Genomic DNA, 27,815 nt, shown 5'->3' with positions numbered 1-27,815 from the left:
TGGATTCTGTATAATGGATATGCTATAAACATAGATACATTTTGAAACCAACATTGGTGCTTGGACTTGGATTAATTAAATGAAAGTCCATTAATAATAATAATAATATATATGAAATTAGCTTACCCCATACTCCCATAAATACTGCAAATACTAGTGTTCCAAAACTATCAAATATACACAGCTTCTGGAAAACATTAAGAAAAAAACTGCTTAAAATATAAAGCTGAATTATTTTTCCACACTGGAAACATACAAACACTTTTATCATTGTACACAATCACACTAATTCCATTAGCGCAGCCCAAGCATGGGGGATACGTTGATACACTTTAGCAATTTCAAGGACTTTAAGGTTCAGACAGTCTGGGCCTGCCACAAGCTTGTTAGAATTATATGGTCTTTTAACATCTTTTAAGAAATAAAACAAACATTTTAGTTCATGATCCATAAAGTCATATGTATGGAAAGGCACTAAATATGCAGGTTTGTTGCAAGTTTATACAGGGCCTAAAGAAATTTTCCCTTAGGCCAGACAAATGATTGCAATGCAGCATTAGTTTATTAATCAAAAATATTGATATACCACTTTTCTGTCATACACTCACAGCAATTTCATGCTCTGTATCTATCATGAACATTCAAACCAACAGCAAAAAATTCAAAAATCTATTGTTAACTCTGTATATAGCACTTCAGATTGTGGATTCAAAATTCTCGTGCCAACAGTGTCAAACCAATATGAACATATGAACAATCAATATCATCAGTTTACAGCACTGATTAACAGTTGAGACAGATCTCAAAGTGGACTTCCTCTTCTTGTCTCCTCCAAATGGAGCTGATCAGCAGATGACACTGACAATCTGTTAGCTAGGAGTCCAAATGGTGTAATCAGATAGCTGTGTACAACCTTCTGCTATATGAGAAGAACCAAAAGAGCTCTGAGTTTTATGATGCAAGAAACAGCTTTAGATTGTCAGTACTTCCCCCAAAGTACCACAAATCAGCTTCCTCATAGCAGCAAAATAACCAAGTGGGCTGCACATAGAATTAAAGAAGGCACAACAACCATTTTTAAACCTACTGACTATCTCAAGAAGCATGACAGTGTTTCAGCATTAGGAATATTAAGCACATATATTAAAATAAAACAAAGAAAACAAAAATGCCCACATAAATACATTAATTGCCTGAGAAAGGATTCAAATGACGTGTTTCTCATGTCATGGCAGCAGCTTGGGATTGCATAAAATCGATGTCATTGATCAGCAGTGCTAGATGTTGCATTCTTATCATATCAACCAAGGATCCAGACATCCATCAGTGGAAGAAAAAACAATATGCAGCATATCACAAAATAAGCATAATAAAATGGTTTTAGAGAAATAATGTTCTATCTGTTTAATATTTTTTACACCTTTGTTCATATGTGAATCTAAAAATTAAAGGAAAGGCTATGCTTTCTCAATGTTTCCTCCCACTTAAGTTGAAGGAAGTATTTCTGAGCCAAGGGCAGCAATGCCAATGGAACCATCCAACTCCTCCTATCTCTCTAGAGTTCATTCAGGACATGCCCCACAGGTATATATGAGATTAATTCAAGTTCACAGAGTATCCATTTCACTGTGAGTTAAATGAAATGTGATAGGGAAGATCCTCATACATTGTCCATATCCACCCTTTCAGGAAAAAGTATGTGGGTTGGGAGTGAATGTTTTTCATGCAAAATGGAACACGTAGGTCAAGGGAGTTAAATCTACACTTCCATTGTTGGAAGTATTTTTTTCTCTCAGCCAGGCTCATTTCAGGTACTGGAGATGTAGTGGAAGAAAAATGCTTGGAAAAGCAGAATGCCACAAAAGCAAGGTACTGGAGGTGGCAGTGATGAGCTCTCCTCTTGATGGAAAGGGTAGCTTCCCCCTAGGCACTTCCGCTAATCTTTTAAAAAATCCAAACCTTGGAAATCTCTCTGTATGCAACATATACGAATCAACCCTGGTTTGGTCCGGGAAATGTTCCAGGAGTATTTGATGATAGGATAAAAGTAGATCTATTATATAATGATCTATTATATCTATTATCTATAATAGAGCCAATAGATCTATTATATAATGGATCAATAAGAGATAAGAGTTTTTTTGAAGACCTTATCGGTATTTCAGTTCCTTGGTTTAGATACTTAAAACTTAAAAATTTGATTGAACATCTCTCAGAAATCGGTGTTTTGGCCAGATCGCGATCCACTTTTGAACAACTATTAGCTCTGCCTTCCTCCTGTACAAAAGGTCTTCTCTCTAAATTATGTAAAATCTTAATTATGTCAGACTGTGGGCAGCCTCTTGGCTTTCAATTAGTCTGGAATGAAGACCTCCTTAAAGACATCCCTCCTTCTTCATGGCTGAAAATCTGGGGCTCTTATGTCAATTCCACTTCTATCTTTAACATTCAACTTCAGTTCTTTAAAACTATGTCGAGATGGAACCTTTCCCCCAGACGGCTATATCAAATAAACCAGCATATAAGTCCACTTCGTTGGAAAAACTGTGGGTCTCTGGGAACATTTCTGCATTGCTGATGGGAATGTCGTTATTTCTCAGTTCTGGAATGATATCACTCAACAAATCTCCAAATGACTTCACAGTCATTTTCAATGACACCAGAATTAATGCTCCTAAATTTGTGGGATGATTCTTCTCATACAGTCTCGCACAAAGAGTTGACCATCATACTTATAGTGGCAGCAAGAATTACTATTGCTTCAGTATGGAAATCTCCCTCGCCTCCTTCATTAAGAGTCTGGTATGATAAAGTTTGGGATCAATTTATCATGCATAAAATTGCAACCTTTGTGAACCACAACTTTTTGAATTCCGAAAGTACTCATATCAAGTTTAGATCTATCTGGACTTCGATTTTATGTCAGAACAATGTATTTGTCCTTCTGACTGCACTTATTCTTGGCTTCATTTTCAGTTGTTTAAGTTCTGAGAGGCGCATGTCTGTGTGTATTATTTGTTTGGCTCATATTTAATTATTATTTCTGTGTTCATGCTATTTTATGCAGCATTTCTTTGGACTATTTTTTGCAATGCTATTGAATGATATAATTTTATGCTCTTCATATGCATTTGTAAGTCAAAGATCTTTATTTTTAATAAAGATTTTTTTTTTTTTTTTAAATCCAAACCTCCCACTGCTTCTTTACACAAAAGCAGGTAAGAATGTGAGCGATGTATGTAGCACAAGTGGCACATTGCTTTTGGCCCTCAGAATACTTCAGTATGCCAACTATTTAGCTGAGCATCCACATGGAGCACAGAAATGTATTTAAAAACTTGTTGGAGTGGACTTAGCATGGAGAAATAATACTGGGTGCTGTAGTTAAGTAGTCAAGAAAATTATGGGAAAGATATTATTCAATTATTCGGCTCTGAATTCTGCAGTTTTGCCCAGGAATAGTTGGAGATTAACATTTCTGGAAATTCTGAAGCCATGGGGGAAAACAACAACATTCTGCACCCTTCTTTGGGGAAGGTGGGTATTTTCTTCGGGGCCTTAAAATCTCTAGGAATGGCATTTTCTGTACTAAGGGTTCCTTTAGCAACTATATCTTATTGACTTGTACATTTCTAACTAAGCAGATTTTCACAGATACACTATTTTACACTCATTACTTTCCTGCTCAAACAGAAGCTGTGGGGCAAAATTGCTATGTTTAGTTCCTTTGTGTGATACTGGTAGTGTCTTTGTGAAATTTATTTATTTACAATATATAAGCAAAGCATGGGGACCCTGATCTGTTGGAAAGGTAGCATAAAAATGTTTTAAATAAAATAATATAAACAATTGGAAGCAGCAAGGCATTCCCTCAAAGCAGCAAATCTGTTACTCCATATCCTCATATCCTCGAAGACAGCAAGACCTTGCACTTCAAAACATTTCACATACAGCCAACCAGGGTTGGCGCTAAGGGTTCTGATGCCTCAGGCAAGGCCCCCCATGCCCCTCAGCCTTGCCACCCTCATGGTATGCCCCCTCGCACAGTCAGGGCTTTGATTGAGCAGGGGCTGGATTGAGGTGGCAAGGCCGCTGCATAATGCCTGCTCAGCCTTTCTGGGTCTGTGCTTCTGGGTCCTGGGAAGGCTAAGCAAGGTCAGCATAGCAGCAAGTGCAGTTGGAGCCTAGCTCCAAGCATGCCTACTGCCATGCTGACCCTGGTGCCCCTTCCTGCTGCCACCTGCCTGCAGGTTGGTGGAGAGGCAGGCAGCAAGGGCTAGTGTGTTGGCAGCAGGGAAAGGGCACTGAGGGTGGCAGGGCACATGAGGGCAGGAGGGGGTCTTACCGGTCACTCATGAGGCCAGGTAGCACCCTAGGTGGCCACCAACCTACTGGAATGTGCCGGTCCGGCAGCCAACTCACAACTGTCTCTGTCCTGCTGTACTACACTGATTTTATGTTGTCAACCTACTCCTTCTGAAGGCTAAACTGAAGGGGTTTTCATTGCCTGATAAATAAACAGATTTGTTTCAATTACTGTGAATCTTCCTTCTTGGTGGTCCAAGGGCAGGGTTGTAGCCAGGATTTTTAAGGACGGGGGCATTTTAAGAAGTCAAGGGTACTCCTACCATCACTTCTATTCCTCCTGGCTGAGCAGGAGGGGAGAGAAAGGCAGGGCCTCCCTGGGCCGGGTCTTCGTGCTTTGAAGCCAGCTGCAAGAGCACAAAGACCTGCTGCAGCCACTACCTCTTATCTTCCCCTCTTGCTCACCTGAGCAGGAGAGGACAAGAGGTGGCCTTTGTGAGCAGGGTCACCCAGCTTTCACAGCCCGCACACGAAGACCCATCGCCTCTCGCCCACCCATCCTGTCTGGCAGAGCAGGAAGAGAGAGAGAGGTGGGCCCAGCAGGCCTGGTCTTCTGACTTTTGAAGCTGGCTGAGAGCATGCAGACCCATGACCTCTTGCCCGCCCTTCCTGCTCAGTTAAGCAGGAGGAGAGATGAGAGACAGCCTCCCTGGGCCGGATCTTCCTGCTTTCACAGCCGGCGGTGAGAGCACCAAGACCCACTATGGCTGCCTCTCGCCCTCCCTTCCTGCTCTGCCAAATCAGGGGCCTTGAGTCAGAGGCCCTGGTCAGGAAGTCAGGGTGGGGCCCCCAGCCCCTCTGTAGCATGGGCCTGTCCAAGGACGAGACAGTCCTTACTTCTGGGATCTTGGCTCCTCCTCTCTTACATCAGGATCATAATCTTTTGTGATCTGGAGTGGGAAGTTATCTGAGAACTCTCCAGTCTGCATCAAAGATGTGATTCTTTCTCTTCATAACAACCGGCAACTTAGAACATATACACAATCAGAAACCTCTTTTTTCTAAACTGAAAACTGATCCCGAAAGGAACGAAGTCTCACAAACAGTAACCACTAGAGCAGGCATGCCAAACGTGCGGCCTGTGGGTTATATCCGGCCCACACAGGGCTTGTATGCACCCTGTGAGCAACTGGCTGTCATCTGCTTCCGTCTCCAACTCTCTTGCTTTCTTCTGTGTCACAGCTTGCTTTGCCAGGCTCTCTCAATTGCATTGAAGAGCCAAGCCTCTCTGCCCTCCATTGGCTAAGGCTCCTTTCTCTCCTTGTTCCCTGAGGAGGAAGAGGCAGGCAGGGAGGCAAAGAGCTAGAGCTTGCTTACCCAATTCCCTCAATCACAAGGGAGAGATATAAAGAAAGTACCTTAAGACTAACAATGTTTTATTCAAGGGATGAACTTTTTGCCTTGCTACACAGAGAGAGTGAGAGTGTTTTGTTGGGCTGTGATGCCAGGGGTCTCCTGGGTGCAACTGAGTTCCCCTCCCCTTTATCTCTGAGGACATGATCCAGTCTTTCTTAGCTGGAAAGCAATGTGAACTATTTAGATGAGGAATAACAACAAACCAGTGAGGTGCATGGCATAGCCCACAGCCTCACTGAACCGCACAAGCCCTCTCTCCATGTCAAGGCAGCAATCCATGAGACACCCTTCTAAACTCCCATGTCAAGGGTGTGACTTTGCCTGGAATGGCTCTATGGATCTCCTGAGTGTTTTTTCACACAGGTCTCCTTGGAGCTCTTCTAGCAGGGCCCTCAGACACAATCTGCCAAAAATCCTTTGAGGTCTAGGATCTACAGATGAATCACCCATCCTGAAGATATGTTTAAAGGAATGTGAATGTTGTTTTGTGAAATCCTGGGCTGGATTCACTCATTACTGGACCATTGCACAATAGCATTCATTTGCAACTGTGTGAATAAGCCTATCCACTTGCAAATGTCTGCTATAATATAACAGAGCAATATCCAATGTTATGTGAGGTCAAACCTGAATTCTACTCAAGCATTTCTCTAGCGAAACCATAATGAAAGACCCATTCATATTAATCAGAGTACAAACTTAGAGCAGTATCATAATAAGTTCCCAGCATTATTTCTTTGAAAGAATTTTTAAAAAGAGAAGAAAGCTCTTGCAGCACTTCCAAAACCATCAGATTTATTGCCGCATAAGCTTTATGAGCGATGCCTCACTGTGTCTGATGAAATGGCTTTAACTTCCAAAATCTTATGTAATAATAAATCAGTCTTTAATAATAATAATAATAATAATAATAATAAATTTATTCTTATATCCCGCCCTCCCCCGCCAAAGGCGGGCTCAGGGCGGCTCACAAGCATGGAATTCCATGGTTCAATAAAACAATACAATACAACAACAATTGTTGTATGCCACAAAGGTGCCACAGAGGTTTCTTTGTGCTACAGTGGACTTGTTGTTGTTGTTGTCAAGACACAGCTGACTTATGGTGACATCCTGGGTTTTCAAGGCAAGAGACATTCACAGGTTTGCCATTGCCTGCCTCCATGTCACAGCCCTGTACTTCCTTGGTGGTCTCCCATCCAAATACTGATCATCCAAATACTGACCAAATACTGCTTAGCTCCCAAGATTTGACAAGATCAGGCAAGCCTGAGCTATTCAGGTCTGGGCTATCCCCCATTGTAACCTAAGATATAGGACTGAATTCCCTGATGCTCAAAGTTAAGAATGTATTTCCCTCTGCTGTAGGTGGTAAGGTTTTTACCTTGGATGATTCGCAGGTGACACTGAGGTTCCAGTATGTACATTCTTGATCACATTGGGGGCACATGATAATGTTTCCACCTATGTTAGGGTCACATACCTCTTGGCTAAAAACAGAATGAATTAATCAAATAAATTGTGCAACTCAATGAACAAACTGTTAAATTCACTGATCTTGCAAACCATCATCATGACCATCTTCTCTTAAATTCTAGTTTACTGACACTTCCAAGCCAAAACAGAAGTAATGGTGTGAGTGAACATGTACTTATTTTTTCATGCTTTTATGTGCAGATGCATGTAAGGGCCTGATGGCCTTTTTCTATCAATGGGTGGGGAGATGGTTAAGCACTCCTTCACTTGCTGTTTCTCCTCCCCAAATCACATGCATCCCCCAGTGGTCTTTTTCCCTAGGGGAGAGTTCTGAATGCGTGCTTAGCCTCAGATATATGGGACTGGATCCAGACTAAATTTTCCAGTGGCAGGAGGGAAATTTCCTGCCCTTCTCCCTCCACTGCAGCCCACTGACCTCCACAAAATGCTGCTCCAGGGGGAATGGAGCCCCCAAGCAATAGCTTCAGGAGGGCCTCCAGCAGGATGCGAATCAGCAGAAATTGCCAGTCAGACTGGAATCTCTTTGGGCTGGCATCCTGGAACACCTTAAACATAGAACAAAACCATTTTTCTTCTTTTCTATTAGCATTTATTTCATTTCTTTTGTCAGTAGTTTTCATGAAATTTTGATTAATAAATCAAAAAAATATTTATATTCTGCTATTCATTTTCACAGCAGCAGTTCCCATTGATTTTAGCTGGGAGTTCAATGCACAGTTGCTGATGTCCCTGCGTGCATCTGTGTGTCCAGAAAACAGGATGAGTAATAGCCTGAAAGATATTAGAAAGTATGACTAGAGAAAAACTATAAAACAAAGCAATAAGATTTAAGACCAGAAAAGGAGGTTTATGGGCCCATCTAGACATGATAGAGGGGAAAATATGTGTCTGCCCTGTTCATGTATAAAACAGGAAGTGGGAATCTCTCTTTTCACAAAGGAAGAGCACAAGTGGGAGACACCTTTCTTCTCACGTCTTATCCTGAATTGCAGTACTTCTTGAAGCACTTTGACCTCTAGCCCAGGACATTTATGGTATCAGAGCTGAGATTAAAGTGCTTCAATATTAACACTCCACCTCCAGTATTATAAATGAACAAGTCAGAGGCAAGAATAAATAAGTACATGTTCACCCTATTACATGTAGTTTCATCCTCAGTTATCAATTCCTAACCTTCTAAAGACTATTAGGGACTTTCAAAATAGAGTCTGTAAAAATACTGTAAAAAAACTACCTTAATACATGAGACTGCCTTATACTGAATTAGGCCCTTGATCTTTCTATTGTACGCTCTGACTGGCAGCAGCTCCCCAAGGTCTTATGCATAGATCTCTCATATCACCTACTTCCTGATCCTTTTTGCTGGAAAGTCCAGGGATTGAGCCTGGTACCTTCTGCATGCAAAGCAAGTGCTCTTCCAATGAGTCACAGACTCTCCCAACCAGGGCTCACTTTGTAGCAGGAACTCCTTTGCATTTTAGGCCACACACCCCTGATGTAGCCAATCCTCCGAAGGCTTACAAGGCTTTTCTTACAGGGCCTATTGTAAGCTCTTGGAGGATTGGCCACATCAGGGGTGTGTGGCCAAATATGCAAAGGAGCTCCTGCTACAAAGTGAGCCCTGCTCCAAACTATTAAACTGGTCTATCCATAGTACTGTAAACTTCATACTGGGCCACATGCACAGCTCCTAAGCAATTGATTCCAACTGCTCTTACCATTAAATTTCAGTAGAAAAAGAAAAAAAAGGGGTTAATTAAAAACAATCACAGAATATTTTAGAGAATATATACCATATTTTTCGCACCATAAGACGCACTCCCCCACCCAAAAAAGTGGGGGGGAAGTGTGTGAGTCTTATGGAGCGAAGATACGTACCTTCCTCCGGGGGGGGGGGCGATCCACTGCTTCCGCCTCTGATCCCGGCGGTTTCCCCGTGCCTGCCTGGCTCCAGCTCGGACACTTACAGCAAGCGCCAGGATCGCTCCCGCCGCCCTCCAATCCCAGTGCTTGCTTTAAGCATCAGAGCTGAAGCCAGGCAGACAGGCACGGAGAAAGCACGCCGCCCCCTCCACAGCCGGCGCTTGTGAAGCGCTGGGTTTGCGGAGGGGGCGGGTGCTTCCTCCGTGCCTGTCTGCCTGGCTTCAGCTGATGCTTAAAGCAAGCGCTGGGATCGGAGGGCAGAGGGAGCGATCCTGGTGCTTGCTGTAAGCATCAGCTGAAGCCAGGCAGACAGGCACGGAGGAAGCACCCGCCCCCTCCGCAAACCCAGCGCTTCGCGAGCGCCGGCTGTGGAGGGGGCGACATGCTTCCCCCGCGCCTGCGTGCCTGGCTGGGAGACAAGCGCGAGATCGCTCCCTGCAAAGTGCTGGGTTTGCGGTGGGGGTGGAGGGAGCGATCTCGCCGCTTGTCTCCCAGCCAGGCACCTGCGTCTAATGGTCTGGAGCGTCTAATGGACCGAAAAATACGGTATAAAATGTAGGATGTGTACATGAACATGCAACTATTATCTTAGTGTTTCTTTTTTCATATAACATTAACATGAGCTGTTACAGGTTACCTCCAAGTGCAGTTGTCCTTGGTAAAATACCCATACAAAAAGCACCCAAGTCCAACCACCGCTGCCAGGAGCAACATCTGAGTATAGAAACCCAGCCAAGCAAAGTAGATCCCAATTTTCTCACCATAGTATTTCCTGTAGATAAAAACACATTCTTTGAAAATACAAAGAAGCTGTACTTCCCTTCATCCTGAACAGCTAAGGGGAAGGAATCCCATTTCTGTTGTATGATAGCAAACTTAAATTATTGTGTCCTTACATCACTGTTGTACTTTCCCATTTTTAATTTCAATTTGTCATGCAGCTGTTAAAGGATCAGGTGTTCTTCCTGAAAGGAACCCCATCACAGCTAACAATGGCAATTCCACTTGTGCTCATATTTGTACAATACAAGCATGTAAAGGGATACTGTAATTGAGCTGTCCACAAAGATGAAACACCCTTACTTCATCTTTTGCTACAGCTCTGGCTTGGCCATCTTCTGGTGATAGCACGAGGCCTCTTTATCTGGAATGAAATCCTGGCAATTGCTGTTAAGCAAGTTGATTTTATTGCAGTTTAATATTTGTAACTAATAAAATGTTATGCATCATTTTGAACATATTTACATTGTGATGCTAGGACAAGCTATAAATATTGGTTCATTTCATGTGCCCAGTGATTACTTGAAATTTTAAGTGTTTTTGCTTTCTCTGTTTAGATTTGCTATCCATATAGGAAAAAAGAAGCACATATAACTATACTTACCTGACAAAATGTAAGGGTTGCAGTTTGAAAATATTTCGAGGATGGGCCCATTCTCTATACAGCAGGTACCGCTCACTGGGACAGCTGGGATCTTGTGACTGGTGATTGAATCTGGACTGCAAAAGAGAAGATGTTTCTATTATGGATCATTAATGAGTCCCATTCTTCTTTAAAATACCACTCACCTCTTATTGCTTTGGAACCTACTCATGTTCAGACTGTCCTGCCCAACCAAACATTTATCACTATGCTGGAAGCATCTCCAAACAGTGCCAAAATGTGACTTAAAGGCTATCTGCTCTACATTTTACTATTATCTGCCTCAATTTGATTTTTTTTTTCATTGACACTAGCCTTGTACCTTGATCTGGATAGCCAAAGTTAGCACTATCTCATTAGATCTCAGAAGCTAAGGAGGTCAGCCCTGGTTAATACCTGGATGGGAGATCACCAAGGAAGTCCAGAGTTGCTAATTATTTATTTATTTGGTTTATATCTTGCCCTCCCCGCTGAAGCAAGCTCAGGGCGGCTTACATATTCATAAAACATCACATACAAACCAGTAATACTCCTAATGCATAACATATAAAAATACAATATATAAAAGCATAAAGCAATTTCAGGTGCTATATTGATCTTTAAATAATGGTGTATTTAATAGTGGCAAAAAGCTGCCTATTCATTCTGTGTCAAATTTTGCTATTTTCAGCTGTTTCTACTAGATGTTCCATACAGAAAAACAGATCTTAAGGTTGTGATTGTGCTTTGAGGTGGTCCCGATAATTCAATGTCTATTGCTGTCTTTGATCTTAGTTAGCAAATGCTTGGCAGAAAAGCACCATCTTGCAGGTCCTGCGGAGCTGTGGAAACTATGCAGAGTCAGGCAACAGCAAACCACCTCTGAATATCTCTTGATTTGAAAACCTTATGGGGTCACATAAGTTAGCTGTGACTTGATGGCAGAGAGAGAGAGAGAGAGAGAGAGAGAGAGAGAGAGAGAGAGAGAGAGAGACTTGTGATACAATCCATCCCTTAGTTGACCAACTGCTCATGGAAAGAGAGCACAGCATGAGTGCACTGGCTTCACTCTCCACCTCCACATGATCGCCAAGTTGTACAAATAACTCAGCAATCATACAGAAGCTGCAAGTGGGGCCAGCATGCTCATGCTCTTCTCTCCTGCCATGTGAGATAAGTCAAGGCACAGACAGGTCATCTGCACAGGGCTACTGCTATAATGTTCAACAGCTGCCATACATTAATAGATGTCGAGGTGAAAGCACGGGGGTGTGGCTTCACCTCTGGAGAAGATGGCTGCCTAAAGGAGAGGCTCCTACCCTCCTCCTTAGAACCTGCATATTTCTGACCAGGGGCAGATCTAGGGGGTGGCAGAGGGGGGGTGCTTGCCCTGGGCGCAAAATTGGGTATGGAGGGGGGCGCAAAATTGGGTATGGAGTCCATTGTATTCTATGGGACCATGAGATAGAATGGCCCATAAGGGGGTGCCATTTTTTAATTTTTCCCTCCCTCAAAAAAACATGTAGATTCGGTCCTGTCTCTGACAGATCTACAGTTACCTGCACTCATAAAATGGGTAAACATAGCTCTGAAAAAACTACTTCAGACACAGCCAGTGGGAAAGACATAACATTTTTAAACAAACTGTCACTCAGCTCTGAAGACGTCCAGAATGACAGCAATAAAATGGCAACTGAAGATAGCCGTCTCCACAACCCTTCTCATCTCTCTCAGACCCAGCAATGTCTATTTTACTAGCTGCAATGGAATCCAAAATTAAAAAAACAACCTATGGCTGCACTAATTCAGCCTCTTGTAAAACAATTCACTGATTTTAAGATCACCCTGACCAATGTCCACCAAACTCTCAAGGGTGCAAAAGAGTTAAGCTTGTCCCTGAAGGAAGATGCAAGTTCCCACCAGGCAGAAAATGGCACATACCATGACAGAGTTTTACATCTTGAGGCTTCAGCACAGCAATAAAATATCAGACTTCAATATTTTTGTAGCTGAATGGCTAGCACATGAAATGCATCTGGAAGAAGACATTGTTCCTTATGTGGATACTGCATTCCAGCTGGATCCTTTGAAGAGCCCTTCCAGATGCAGACCATAAGACATTCTAATTACCATCCCTGAATAATGCGCCTGAAGACAAATTCTAGAACTGGTCCACCAAAATGGTCATTTTTTTATTTAAAGGTGAAAAAAAAATGTTTTTCCTGATCTGCCACAAGAAGTATTGAGTAGGTACTGTAATCTTAAACCAGTTACTGAAACCCCGAGACATGCCGCACCTTGTACATGCCAGGTACAAATGATTTAACCTCTCAAGACTGCAAATAACATTCAAAGAACAGATCTGCCATGCAGCAGCTTTGTCTTTCGGAATTGCCCTTCTACAGTCCTTCCACACCCTGATGATTACTGACCTGGCTCAGTTGTCCCAGAAATGGAGACAACTGCTTTCACTTTCCACAGAGAAGAAGGTTGTAGTCAGATGATCTTGCAAACAATGAACTATTTTTCACTATCGTGTTTTATAATTAATCATACTTACTAGCCCAATGTTTATAATACTCTTGTTATGCTGTAATGTTAAAGAAATAGCATCTATTAAGGTTTGGGGAGAGGGAGGGGGTACCTCCATTACTGCTTCTATACTTTTTTACAGGCTTAGGGTTAGTGAGACTGCCGCTTTTTAGTAGATCATACCAGTTCTTTGCACAGTTTAGGTTTAATTTGCATATTATATCACAGCTTTCTTCCTTCACATAGTTGACTGAAATTTCTCACTCAATAACACTGTGTCATTGCTTTTTGATAGTTTCTGTCCCTATTCATTACTACAACTCACATCATCCATAGTTGCCTTAAGCATCACATTCATTCAATACCCCGCCCCCTTCATAGTTTATACCTATAACAAGAACTGGGGAGGGAGGTGATCTCACAATCTCCCTTTTACATATACTTTGTATCTACATAGACCTTCTACATTACCACATCACTACAGTAGCAGTCTACACCACTAGAGGGAGTTTTACTTTCAGCTTTCCAATTCTCACTCTTACAAACTCCCATTGTTCTCAGTTATAACACGATTGCTTTCAGTGGTTATTAAACCTTTACTGTTGATCCAACGTTTGACTCTTCAGGTTACTATTATACTCTTAATCAGTTTTATAACTTGATCAGTCATAATTAATTTGTCATTTCTATACATGTAAGTTGTCTTTTTCTTAGATAGTAGTTATAATTAATTCTATAACAATCGTAATTAGAAGTTATATAATTAATTCTGCTTGATTGTTTTACATCAGAATTTGTTGTTGTAAATTAACTCTAGATTTTTAAAATGTCTTATTTGAATAAGAGACAATATTTTCACCCACTAATCACCTCAAGGCATTAATTGCTTTAGTTCTAATTAATTCATTTATCCTGGTTAATTCATAATTAATTACAATTCTGACTCTTTAGTGTTACTCCACAGTGTTTGGCTTATCTCACTTAAGTTTGATTTAGTTCTTTAAGGGTATGTTATTTTGTTTAAGTCTTTCTCTCATCCTGTGTTTCATTTCAACTCAACTCTGTATGACGCTACCCCTCACCTACACTACTAAACACTCACACTATCTCACACATCATCCTGACTTTCACTTACTCTGATTATGCATTGGCCTTAGTCTGTCATATCTCCTGTCTGTCTCCACAATCCCATTAAAAAGAAGAGAACCCTGAATAATTTTGCTAAACTACAATCTGACATAATCCTGCTACAAGAAATACATCTCTGGAACACTGCAACTACTTCCTAGAAAGCTAAATGAATACAATCTCAATTCCACTCCTATGGTATTTCTAAATCCCGGAGCACCTTTATCCTCTTATCTAAATCTATCAGATTTATTCATAAGGCCACACAAATTGATCCTCAAGGACCATTCATTTTCATTAAACACGTTATTGATGACCAGAAAATCACAATAGCTTCCATTTACGCTCCAAACACTAATCAGTTACCAGTTTCTATTTCATCTCATCTGAATTGTCTCAAGCTTGCAGAATGTCTCCATCTACTACTATTCTGTTTTCCTTGGATATTGAGAAAGCTTTTGAATCCCTAGAGACTTCATATCTACTCTCCCTTCTTGAATACATGGGGTTTGGCAACAACTTTCTAAATGCTGTCAAAGCTATTTACTCTGAACCTAAAGTGCACATTAGAATCAATAGCTTAACTTCAGGTGACTTCATGCTTCGCAGAGGGACCAGACAAGGTTGCCCCCTATCTCCTGCCCTCTTTGCCCAGGCTCTCTAGCCACTTGCTTCCATGATACAAAAATATTTGTCCATTCAGGGGGTAACCATAGGTCTAGACATATTTATTTAAGTTTGTTCACCAATTATATGTTGCCAGGGCCAGCCCGACGCCCTGGAGTGCCCTAGGCAGACTTGCTGCCTGGCACTCCCCCCAAAGTGCTCCCCATGGCTCCGCACCCCCTCCATTCAGTGCCCCCCGCCCCCCGTGCTCCGCTCACCTGCCTGCTGCTGCTAAAAGCAGCGACGCTCCACTCACTCCCTTTTCCATGGGGCTCGCCAGCGAAAAGTAAGCTTTGCCGGCTTCGCAGCCCATGCCTGCGTGTTTTGTTAAGAGACAAAACGTGCAGGTGCGAGCTGCGAAGCCAGCTAAGCTTACTTTTAGCCGGCAAACAGGGGGATGTGAGCAAGTAATTGTCACTTGATTGTAATTAGGATGAATTTTTGATATGATTTCTTGTGTTGTATATCTTTTAATAAGTGTAATTTAGTTAATAAATTTTTGTCTTTAAAAAATTTTGTAATAAGATTATTAAGTTGTGTACTGAGTTTTTTCGTTAATTATTTCACAGTTTTTGCTCGGTTTCAGTCTTTCACTGTGATACTCTAGGTGTTTTAATCTCCAGATGGGAGCTGGAAATCACTCATAATTGCAACTGCTCTCCAGATGGCAGAGATCAACTCCCGTGAAGAAAATGCCTTGCGGTGCATGATATGGTATACCATAACCTAAGAAAAAAGAGAGATCATGCCACAAGCTCATGCTGATGCTAAATGCCACAAGGCTGAACATGACAGGAAAAGGTGGCAACAATGTACTGCAAACAAAAGGAATCCTAAGCTTCAGGGTCTGTGTGACTGTTGTTGTGCCTCCCAGCACCCTGTATAATTATTCTTCCTTCTCTCCATTCTGGGCCTGTTTCAAAGCTTTAAACCACCACAGACACAGGGACACACACACATGGGGGGCAGGGAAGCCAACATTGTTTCAGCTGTGGAAGACAGCGAGGGTGGGGTGAATGAATGCCAAGGGTTGTGGCTGGGTGGGTGGGAAGACTGCAATGGTGGTGGGGGGAGGTGAATGAAAGGCAAGGGTTGGGGTTGGGGAAGGTTCTAAAGGTGGAGAGTGAGTGAATGTCACAAGTGGAGGGAGTAGTGGAGTGCTAAAGGTGCGGGGGTAGTTGAGAAGAAGAGGTGGTTGGGGGTGAGTGGTAGTTGGGGTGATAGAAAGACACCAAGGGTGGGGGGAATGAACGCCTTCATTTGGGTGGGTGGGTAGACACCGAGGGTGGGGGGCACTTGCCCAGAGCCTCTTTCTAGAGCCCACTGTATTTTTCTTCACAATGGGTCTTATTCCAGTAATACAACAAAACTCCATTAGTCATCCCTATGAAACTTGAAGAGCAGGGTGCAGAGATCAGAAGTGTGTGCTTTGATCCGAACAACAGATTGTTCTCTGTGGCTCTGTCAAGAATTGTTTTGTTGAAAGAAGGACAGAGCTGATGAAGACATTCAAAACCACCCATTAATTCTGGAAAAGATGAGCCCTCTCTCTCTTCTGGAGATCCTTTTCTCCAGTCTCCATGGATTTCTTCATTTGTTACAGTTGGAAGCGAACATAGTAAACACCAGCTAGAGCATTGGGGAAGCATAGCAATGTTCACCAGTCTCCCTGTAGCAGCTTGCATGGTGATTCAAAGAGACAATATTTACTTTGGAATCCAGGACTGTGGCTATTGTAAATTGTAACACTGGCTATTATATGATTGTGTTTGTAAAAGTTGTGTATGTTTAAGCAGTAAGAGTACATCTGGTTGTATATGTGTATGGATTTTCTCAAGGGGAGCTGATTGCTGCCATTTGGAGATCAGTTGTAAATGTGGGAGATATCCAGGCCCCAACTGGAGGCTGGCAACTCTAATAGTGGGATTCCAGGCATATGACTCCAATTGTTTCCCTAAATAACATACGGCACAACCCTAAGCAGGGTTACACTCCTGTAAGCCTGCTGACTTCAGCCTCTTCACATTCTGATACATACACTGATTCTTGAAGGATGACCCCCTTGGGATACAAAGCCAGGGTGTATGTTTGTGTGTGTGTGTGTGTACATATCTTGTCTCCTTTCAATCCCCAGCCCATGGCATATGAGGATTTTTTGCCAATGGCTTTAGAGAGGCAAGGAGTAAAACTGCATCTCTGAGCAACAGAAAATGAGATTGGAACCAAATTATTACTCAAGGGATCCATTTCCAGAATGACATGAAGGTTACAAAATGGGAAATATAAAATCTGAATGTCCAGTTCTTTGTTTCAGGCTTAAAGGGAAGATAATCCTTTTGTTTCTTCGTTGTGTTCACTTAGAAGATTAAAAGTAGGGCCTTATTCATTTTGAATAGTCTTCAATGTTCAGAATCCTTCTGATTAATTTTCACATCAAGACTAACATCTGAAGTAATTAGTGACCTTTGCCTGCCCTAAGCGTTTTGTTTTATTGATTTTTTTTTCAAGCTCCACAAGGAAAAAAGTACAGAATGAAGATTTTTTGAAATTTTATATGTGGAAAAGCTGACCTCATATGCGGTAGCATTGCTGTGAATGGATGTTTTTGGCAGGGACTATTTAATACCCTCTTAGTATTCAGCTGGTTAAAAAAGTACAAAATTGAGGGGGGTTTTCTTCCAAACTCCACCGAACTCATTTGTTATGAGGGTCGAATCTGACATAAATGAGACCTTGTTGGACTGGGCCATGTCGGGTTGGGCTGAGCCATGTCAGGCTAGGCCATGCGTGTACCTATTTAAGATTAGGTAGCAGAGATATAAGTTTTTATAAAGAAAACAAACAAATATATATATATATATATTTTAAAAAACCTTAAAACATGCTTAAAAGGTTAGCACTCTTTGGTCTTAAAAATGCTTTATTTGTTTTTCTCCCATGGGATCCAGGGAACTGGGCAAAGGAAGCTCTGGCTCTTTCCTTCATTCCCCAGGGAAGTGGGGGGGGGGGGGGGGACGACTCAGTCAATAGAAGGAAGGGAGGCTTGGCTCAGTAGCTCTGCTGTGCAATTGAGAGAGCCTGGCAAAGCAAGCTATTTCTCCCCCTTTCCTCCCCAAGGGAGGAGCCTCAGCCAAAGGAGAAAATAGAGATTTCGCTCTGTAGCGCCTGTGCAATTGAGCAAGCCTTGCAAAGCAAGCTGTTATGCAGAAGAAAACAAGATATAGGAAGCAGTTGACAGCCAGTTGCTCAGGGGCCTGATTCGGCCCCCGAACTGCATTTTTGACACCTCTGGCATAAAATATGCAATCCTGTTTCTTATATTTGGTTCATTTGCCACATTGCTGTCATTTTCTTTTCTAAATTACACTTCACATCTTGTTTTTTAACAAGGATATTCTATACTGGGTGGATTGCTCAATACCCAATACTTTGTTTTTGCCAACCCTATAAAGAATAATGTTGCTCCACAATAGTAGGTTGCAACATAGCCGGGTACAATCTAGTGCACAGTTAAAGAGACAGCTAATATTTTCCTACCAATTCTATAGGACCTCCTGTATCGAAGTATTAAGGTTAATACCTTTCATTTTCAAAAGGATTGTCTTCAGACTTTTGACTTACATCATGGAGTGGAAAAGCTGCTTTGTAGATCCCAGAATCCAGTAGCTTGTTGATGCCAAACTTTTTCACATTGTCTCTTACTGCATATTCCCCACGGCAAAGAATAAAGTAGACCTGAAAATTACCAGAGTTCTTAGTTAAGAACAAAGTAAACCTACAGGAGTTAGATTATAGTAAACTCTGCAGTGAGATGTGATGTTGAAAGGGGAGTTAGAAATATGCATCACACAATCCTAGACTGATCATCTAACAGAAGCGCTAAATAATTCTTAACTGATAACATTACATTTGCTTATAGTGAGACAATTATTAAGCTATTGTGTAATAACTGCAACAGTCACAACAACAACATCTACATCTGAATGCATCCTTCACTTTCATGTTTGTTAAACTCTTTCTAGTTCTCATGATTGTAGAGGAAGGCTAGAAAATATTATATATAGACAGTGTTTGCTGAGAACAGTTACCAGAAATTACCTGCTTGGTACACAGAATGTAAAATGTATTCAGCACTCTGCCCTCCTGTTGCTTCTAAAGTATCTCCCTACCTCATAAAGAATTAAATTATGTAAGATGCCTTGAAAGCTTTGACCTATGCAGGAAGATATGCATTTTAAACAAATGTGTAAATATTAAAAGCTGAACAGCCTTCCTAAGGCCAATGGCCAACAGTAATATGCATTTGCTTCACAATCTCTCCCATAACCAGAAACTGATAATATTTACAGAATAAATATTCAATTTGTCACTATGAAAAAGGTCCCAAGGATACTTTGGTACATTTTGTGAGGGGAAAAAAAACAAGAGATCAAATTTTACAACAGCATTTTAAAACAAAACTGAAAATGGATGACAGATATAATTGTTATGAAGGAGCTCTCTTTGAGGATTTTGAAGACTATACATTCTTAACTGAAAAGCTAAAAGATAACTAGATACTGTTTCAGTGGGACAAATGAGGTACGTAGTCTTGACCTTCAAACATGATAGATTTAGAACTCTGTCTCAAAACCAAGAAATTTCTAAGAAAGATTTAAAACTGAATTTAAAGGAAAACACACCAACTCCAGAAGAAACTACACCAGATTTACAACAAAGATGCCAGGAACATGAAAATGAGAGAGAGAGAGAATATTCAGGCATGAATATTGACTATGTCCCCCCCCTTTTTTTCTTTGCATTTAAAATTTAAACATGGAGTACAAGTGCTTAATGTGGAGCATAAATAGAGCTAATGCACTTCAAAAAAAAGGCATTTTTTCACTATTTGAAAAAACTAAAATACGATATGCTTTTAAGAGACATATTAGAAAAAAGATACAAAATATCTGACTTACAAAGCTTTAGGTGAAGAATTTGTATCAGGTGATACTAAAAAGAAAAATGGAGTAGTACTATATAAATCCAAAATTAAATCCAGAGCTGATATTATCTGATGAACATGGTTAGTTTGTGGGAGTAGAAATAAATTCCTTAAGACTATGGGTTGGGGATTTATGCTCCACATGAAGATAAAAGGGTCTTTTATAAACAACTTATGGATAAGTTAATGGAGTTGCTTTATGAGAGTAGGTGTTTGAAATGGAGATTGGAACAGAGTGATTTCACCACTGATAGACTCTCAGAAAAAATATATATAAAAAATACACAAAGGAAATTGCCAAAGACCACTGTTGACCTGATGGACAATATTGGTTTACTTTGTATTTGGAGACAAGAAAAATGGTAATTCTAGAGAATAAACTTATTTCTCTGAAAGACATAGATCAGAGGTGTCACAATCACAGCCTGTGGGCCAGAACCAGCCCACCAAGAGCTTTAATCAGTCCCATGGCTCTCTTCTCCCCACTCCTTCCCTGCCTGTCCTCACCCTTTCAAGATCGAACTGCAGGAAGCTGAGGACAGGGCTGCCTTCATCGTTGCTGGCTTCTCCTCTGGGCTTAATAATTGTTATCACTTTTGGAGTGAGGCCAAAGAAGGTTCCAAAGAGTTTGTAATCTTATAAATAAGAACTGTTTGTATGGGAATCACCACAAACATTCACACATAGCCAAAGCCTATGCTAATTTTCAGATTCTCCTGAAAAGCAGCATATTCTTGATTTGGAGTCTCCTTGCAAATGGTTGATATTTTGAGACAGTTTGTCTTTGCTGAGACCTGAGAACAGCTGCCTGAGTATTCTAACCTGGGAACCCACAGCCAAAGCCAGCCAGAACTGCGTTCCTGTTCAAAAAAAAAGCCCTGTTAACATAGGTATTACTTTGACAAATATGAATTGCATATTATTTCAAAATAATTATGGTGAAGACTTGTCAAGATGGGATAAATTGCAATTGTCTTTGAGGGGAAGAATACCAGTGATAAAGATGAATGTTTTAACTAGGATGTTAGTTCTGTTTCAAATAATACCATTTTTGACAAACAGATGTACCATTTAAACAATGAGGAAAACATATTTCTAATTTTGTATGACAAGGAGAAAAACCTTGTATTAAGTAAACTGAATACGAAAAGACGCAAACGAAAGAGGATGGCTGGGTCTGTCTGACTTGAAATTATACTTTGCTGCTTGTTGCTTGGTTTGGATGAAAGAATGGCTCTTGCTGAGAAATAAATAATTACTGGAGCTAGAAGGTCATGATTTGAGATGGGTGACATGTCTATCTATTGTATGATAAAGTAAATGTTAATTTTAATTTAAAAAATCCGTTATATTAGACACACCATTCTGAGAATATGGAATAAATATAAGCCTATGCTTTGTCAGAAAACACCTCTTTGGCTCTCAACACAGGAAGCATTTTTAGATGTGACATGGTAACAAAGCATAAGTGGTTAATGCATTGTGAGATATTGGGCTTTACACCAGGAAACTGTAAAATGAAATTAAGAGAAAACCTGATAACACAAGGATATAATTGTGTATCTATCTAGTACTGCTCATACAGCTATCATCTTAAGCAGAAGTTAGAACCAATGATTTTTGGAGCCCTTACTCAGTATTATTTCTCTTATATTTGATTATTGCACCCATGGCATGATCATTTGTATTCGACAGTAGCCGTGACATCTGGGCTTATACATTTAGCAATTCCAGTTTTTAAGGAAAGGGGTGACTAAATTAGCCCTCGACTCATTGAATATAGGGCACTCCATGATCACATGTTTGATGGTTTTGATTTTAAGGAGATATTGTCAATGGTTCTTTTACACACAACTGTGTTCTTAAATGCTAGAAAATGTGCCTCAGAGACAAAGTTGTCAAAGCCAATATCCATGAGTTCATGGTCCACACATTGTTTGCTCTTCCTTAGCAAAGACCAGGAAAAGCTGTAGAAATAAAAGAATAACACATGAGCCAGCCATAAGTAATCATTAGCTGTCTAGTGTCTGCATCCATTAGCATATTTTTGACAGTTTGATTATTTTTCTGCTTCAAATAAGAGAGATTAACACATTGCCCTAGAAAGTGATGCTTATGTGAATATTATTGAGACTCACTATCCGACTCCTTGTTGCTGGACTGAAGAATGTGCTTTTGTCCTGAATGTAAAAGTCTGACAAACGGTCGTTTTCAAATGGAGCTGTGAAAAACTCCTTCTCTGGTTTGATGATATTTTCATTCACATTGAAGAATCTGGTCATCCAGCTAAATGGAGAGTCATGGGCTTTCAGGTCATTGGGCTGCAGAGGCAGATTGATGTGCATAATCTCTGCATATGTGCACAGCACTTCCCAAGGTGCATGCACTTTTACAAAGATTATCTTCTCATCTAAGACCTACAGTGAAAAGGATACATGTAAATACACTAAAGCAGACTTTTCATAACATTTTGAAGTCAAAACAATATTATCTCTTAAATAACAATAAAGCACCTGAAAGGGCATATTGGGGAACAATCCACTAGTCAGTTCTCTTGCACAAACTCCATTGGTTGTCATGCCAAAGAGCAGTACCAGCAGCAGTCTAAGCAAACTTCTGTTATATGGAGAAAGAGGAACCTTTAACAGAAGGGATCATGGTGAAGGAAAGTGAGGACTTCACTGTCACTTCAGCACCCTGCAGCTGCATGGGCTGCTGACTGGGTAGTATGAAGGGGTCATGACTCAGTGGAAGAGAAGAAGAAATTGGATTTATACCCTGCCCTTCACTACCCAAAGGAGTCTCAGAATGACTTACAATCTCCTTTCCCTTCCCACAACAGACACCCTGTGAAGTAGGTGGAGCTGAGAGAGCTCTGACAGAAATTCTCTTGAGAGAAACAGCTCTGTGAGAACTTGTGACTGACTCAGGGTCACAACAGCAGGTGCATGTGGAGGAGTGGGAAATCAAACCCAGTTCTCCCAGAGTCCACACACTTAACCACTACACCACACTGGCTCTGGATCAGAGGATCAAGTTCAACCCTCAGCCTCTCCAGTTAAATGGCTCAATTAGGTGGTGATGCAGAAGACCTCTGCCTGAGACCCTAGAGTCTGAGTAGACAGTGCTGCCCTTGGTAGACCAATTAGTCTGCTTCAATGCAAGACACTGCATGTGTTTATGTGTAGTTCCAAATATGGCTGGGAATTACAATATCAGTGACTCATGGCAAGCGCTGTCAGCCTGCAGAATCCCTGTGCTTCTATGACTGCTTTACGATGCTCTCTTGTAAGGGTGATGAGCCTCTCCCCTCTCCTGAAGCAGAGCTAAGAGGCATAAACTGACAGACTGGGAGGAAACCACTGCACATGTCAATGCTGGAAAGGCAATGATTAATTTTAAGGTAGAGATTAGACATTATTGCTTTTAATGAGTCAGGTCGGGGTTCCACTGACCCAAATCATTTTCCCTGCAGTCATGCAGGAGCTGCAGGGAACTGCCTTTTAAAGAGCCATGGGGGTCTGGTTCTGCTCAGGACCACAGTGTAGAGGTAGGAGGGGCTCCTGCCTCCCCCCTCACCATTTTCCTGAACTGTAAGACCCAGTGGGCTATTTCGGAGCTGCAGTTGGCACATGGGGATCCCAGACCCAAATCATTAAAAATAATAACATCTATTTTGAGTCTTAGTAAGGAGCTGCCAGGATACAATCTAGGTTGAAAGCAGCTTTGTGACATGGAAGCCATTATCTTCAGTCTTAGTTGAGAGTGAAGACCACTTGGTGACAGAAGGCTAGATAACTGGACACACTCAGAAGTGCATTATTGTTTCAGGACTTAAGGCTGAGCCCTAGTCAAAGTAGAAAAAAAGAGACAAGATTACCATGGACAGAGGCATATCTTACAGAGTAATGCAACAAAACTGCTTGATGAGTTCATAAACTGACCTTTGCAAACAAGATTGCTGTTTTGAAATTGTTTAGAATGACAAATGTTGCCCATTGATGAAGCCACCATAAAAATTACATAAGGTATGGTTACAATTATGACTCAACTGAATCTCAAGTCCAATTTCTACTGGATTTTGTATCAGTAGAGTATGCTGTTTTGAGCACAGGTAATATGCAGCTGATATTCATTGTTCACAGAATAAAATATTCTGTGGAATTGGTGTAGATGCTGTAAATTGGGCTAGCTTGATAAGAGACAATTTTTTTCTGCCTTGAGCTTGTTGTACTTCAATAATAAGAATGGATGGATGTCAAAAAGCAGGCATGATTCTCGTGCATAAAATAAGCTACTGTGCAATTTCCAACAGAGATTTAAAAGGAGGTAAAAGACATTGGAGGATTATGGATGCTCAACTATACCAACTGATCTTGGTAGAAAAGTGCAGTCACCCTATAGCAACAGACACAGAATGAGCTTCTCAGATTGGGCACTTGCTCCTTCCACCATCTCTGTGTTGGAAAGAGCAGATGACCAGATAACACTATACTAACAGCAATACATATCTACACTATTTCAGCTAAAAATAAATTAATCGACATTTCAGGGGAAAAAATTCTGTGTTGGCTGCAATGTGACACTGAGTTTTTATGAGTCAGCATTCTCTTTTAGGTAAATACAAGAAGCAGCTCCACTTTTTAAAATGTATAAAGGGAATTGCACTTACCGACCTTGTTGCTTCCAGTTGCAAACCACGGGTTATCAAGTTAGACTCATATACTTCTCTTTTCCGCTGTTAAAATTGATTGAAATAACAGTAAACATTTGCTTCTTGATTATTCAAATTATTTAACAGCAATGTATGTAAGCTGAAGCCATAGAGCTTACAGCAAAAATAAAGAATGAAATATTGTTTTTATTTATTTGTTGAGATAGTTTTTGGATCACAAATCAAATTGAGAAGATGTGCTCACAAACTATTCTATGTGCAAACAAAAAACTGTGTATTATATCAACACCCAGGAATCTAAGATTAGACTAACAAGACACCAAACATGAATTGAGGGATTTTTCGGTTCTTACATCATATAATGTTCTTATAGCATATAATGGGAGCTCAACAATTCTACGTATCAGAAGTGTATGCTAAATGCAGTCCTCCTGATATGCATGACCACCATTTAGTCCTCCTTAAAGGATTCTGGTATGTCTGTAACGAAGTTGAAAGCATGTGCATTGCCCCTTTCAGACAAAATGGTGATCACCAATGTTCCCTCTAAGCTGAGTTAGTGTGAGCTAGCCCACACTAACTCAGCTCACACATTTTTGTCTTGGCTCAGGAAGAATTACCCCAGAGCAGAATAATTTATGCAGTAGCTCACAACTTTTAATGCCAGTAGATCACAACTTTAATGTCAGTAGCTCACAAAGTAGAATTTTTGCTCACAAGATTCTGCAGCTTAGAGGGAACATTGTTCACATGTATTGGAGGATCACATGTAGCACATCTACCCCATAAGCATGAGTGAAAAGGGCTCAGGTGATACACCCTTTATTCTCAAAAGCTAAGAGCAGGTTACACTATGGATAAAGTAGAAAATATATATGAAGAAGACATGCAAATGGATGAGATTAACAGCTGCCCATACATGTGTATTTTCGGTTGTGGCCCCCATCTTATGAAATGGCCTGCCTGAGAAGGTCAGGAGGACTCCCACATTTCTGACATTCCATAAAGCAGAATAGTTCAGGAGGACATTTTTTCACACTGGAAAAGACAGTAATGCTAGAAAAAGTTGAAGGCAGAAAGAAAAGACGAAGCCATGGCTTTCAGTTTGTAAGACTTTTAATGATAGGACATTTGGGAGGTCATTAATTCATCGGGTCGCCATGTGTCAGAAGCAACCTGATGGCACTTAACATGCACACAAAGCATAAAGGGGCACTGATGTTTTATAGGATTGTATATTAATGGGGGAGGGGGAAGCTTTACAATTGCTTAGTTTGCAAACAAAATCAAACTTAATTTTAATCACTTTATGTGATTGGCAAGAATGAGTCAGTAAAAAGCTGTTTACTTAAGAAATCAGACTTCTCCAGATGCTGCTAGGCTGGAACTTCTCTGTCTCTCTTAGTAAAATCTATAACAATTTGGGTTTTTAAAAATCTCCTTCATACATATTGTAAGGGTTATAGCTGCATTGGAGTATTACAACTGTATTACCCCCCAAAAAGTTTTGCTTTTCCATTGGTAGTTTAGTATTAAATCCAATTTGGTTACAAACTACATTGAACGCTGAAGTTCCATTGTTAGAAATCCAGGTGAATTATTTGGCTTTTAAAAACAGCTATGGGAGACTCAATACAGATTGGGATGGCAGTGCCTGGGGAAGGAGGGTTAAGTTTTTACTGCATGCCATTTCCCTGCAAATTGGATAATTATAACAGCTTTTTATAACAAAGTACATTTGAAGGGAAGACCAGGCAAAGCAAAAAAGAAAGAAGTTCAAATGTAATACAAGTGCTAGTGCTTTACAATTATAGGAACACCTGGACGAACCGAAAAAAAAAATCTTGAAAATACAGCCTTTTCGGCCATAATATTCTCAGCCTTTTTTGCAGATTGCTCCTACTCAATTTCTCTCCATCATATAGCTAGTAAAGGCATAAGAGTCACTGTCAGGACAGAATAAAAACAAAACAAAAAAACAGCAAATGTCAAAGGACACACATAGAATCCTATGGGAATAATCTCCCTTGCCAAAGACTTCCTGCCTGTGCAAAGCAAGCAAGTCAGGGATAAGTTCTAGATCTTTGCCTGCCAGAAAATCCACCATATGCTGGCATGACATGGTCTTTAAAAATCACGACCTGGAAAACCTGCTTTCTCCTTTTTTTCTTTTGTGACATCTGGCGTGAATTCTGGGGAACTCAAACACTTGTACACTGTAATGTACCATTGGGGATTGTGTTCTTGGCTTTTTGGCTTTTATTTTTGCACTGACATGGCTGTACACAAAAGTTCTAGTCTAGCCTTCCTTCTGTCATGTGAAGTTTCCATGTGCAGAGGTTTTGCTCAGGGAGAGGGGAGAATCTGTATTCTGAAGAGTTGTAGTTTCCAAGTCTATATCTATCACGTGATTCTATATCATGTGACTCTGAATGTGTAGATCGGTTCTAAAACTCAGGAAAGTAAAACAGGAAGAAGAAACGGAAAGAGTGTTGTGGTTTAGACAGTTATGCATATCTTATAACATGTAAAGCTTCCTGCCACTATCTTTAGCTTTGATCATCTCTTTGCAGCCTGTGTTATTAAAAGAAACCAAGCATGCCAGCCCCAAGTATCGCTCAGCTCAATGGCTAGGTAAGATATCTTTTAACTCCAAGTCAATGAATGAGAAAAGGAAGAGAACAGCAAGTCTAGTCTTTGAGATGATTTAAATGATGACTCAAACATTTTTTAGAAAATTAGCACACCTTTGGAAGCTGTGAGACAGTTTAACCAAGAGATTCTAAGAATAATTAAAACAGAAGCTTGGAATCGCGCAAAAAGAAAAGTCTTGATCAATGGCTACATAAAACAGAGTACAATTCATACCTTTTGCTTTTTATTAATACTCCTCTTTCGATTTTCCTTTTTGCTCTCATCTTCATACACTAAAACAAAATCAATTCTTCTCTGGCCATCGTTAAAGAATAGGGATTCATGGTTCTGATTAAACTCTGCCTGTAAAAAAAAAAGCATAATACCTTCAGCATTATAGTATTTGTCCATCAACTTTTGTCTGGCATAAATAAATTCCATTGACTATCACATTCAGCACAAGCAACATAGCTAAAATGAACAGCCAATGAAATAACAAATAGTAGATAACATAAAGACAAAAGGATGTTAATTGATTTTTTTTTAAAGAGTATGCATGCACCCCCTACACAGCAGAATAACAATGCAATACTAAACAGAATTAGACTCTTCTAAGCTCATTGACCTCCTACACAGCAGAATAACAATGCAAT

At 40.6% G+C, this 27,815-nt stretch overlaps 1 protein-coding gene across 1 annotated transcript in view; it reads right to left on the bottom strand.

Annotated features, from left to right (window-relative positions):
• Positions 1-27,815, bottom strand: part of ANO6 (anoctamin 6) — a 127,944-nt gene that overhangs the window by 40,586 nt on the left and 59,543 nt on the right. Inside the window, exons 3-10 of the mRNA XM_060244948.1 lie at positions 27,397-27,525; positions 24,526-24,591; positions 21,992-22,270; positions 18,491-18,604; positions 10,526-10,641; positions 9,779-9,913; positions 7,106-7,211; positions 127-187 (exon numbers count right to left, since the gene is read on the bottom strand). Coding sequence (XP_060100931.1) covers positions 127-187; positions 7,106-7,211; positions 9,779-9,913; positions 10,526-10,641; positions 18,491-18,604; positions 21,992-22,270; positions 24,526-24,591; positions 27,397-27,525 — 1,006 coding nt within the window. The remainder of the gene's footprint in view (positions 1-126; positions 188-7,105; positions 7,212-9,778; positions 9,914-10,525; positions 10,642-18,490; positions 18,605-21,991; positions 22,271-24,525; positions 24,592-27,396; positions 27,526-27,815) is intronic.

The sequence above is a fragment of the Heteronotia binoei genome, chromosome 8 (assembly GCF_032191835.1).
Source record: "Heteronotia binoei isolate CCM8104 ecotype False Entrance Well chromosome 8, APGP_CSIRO_Hbin_v1, whole genome shotgun sequence".
Taxonomy (NCBI): domain Eukaryota; kingdom Metazoa; phylum Chordata; class Lepidosauria; order Squamata; family Gekkonidae; genus Heteronotia; species Heteronotia binoei.
The sequence above is the reverse complement of the archived record's forward strand: the minus strand, read 5'-3'. Positions and strand labels throughout refer to the sequence as shown.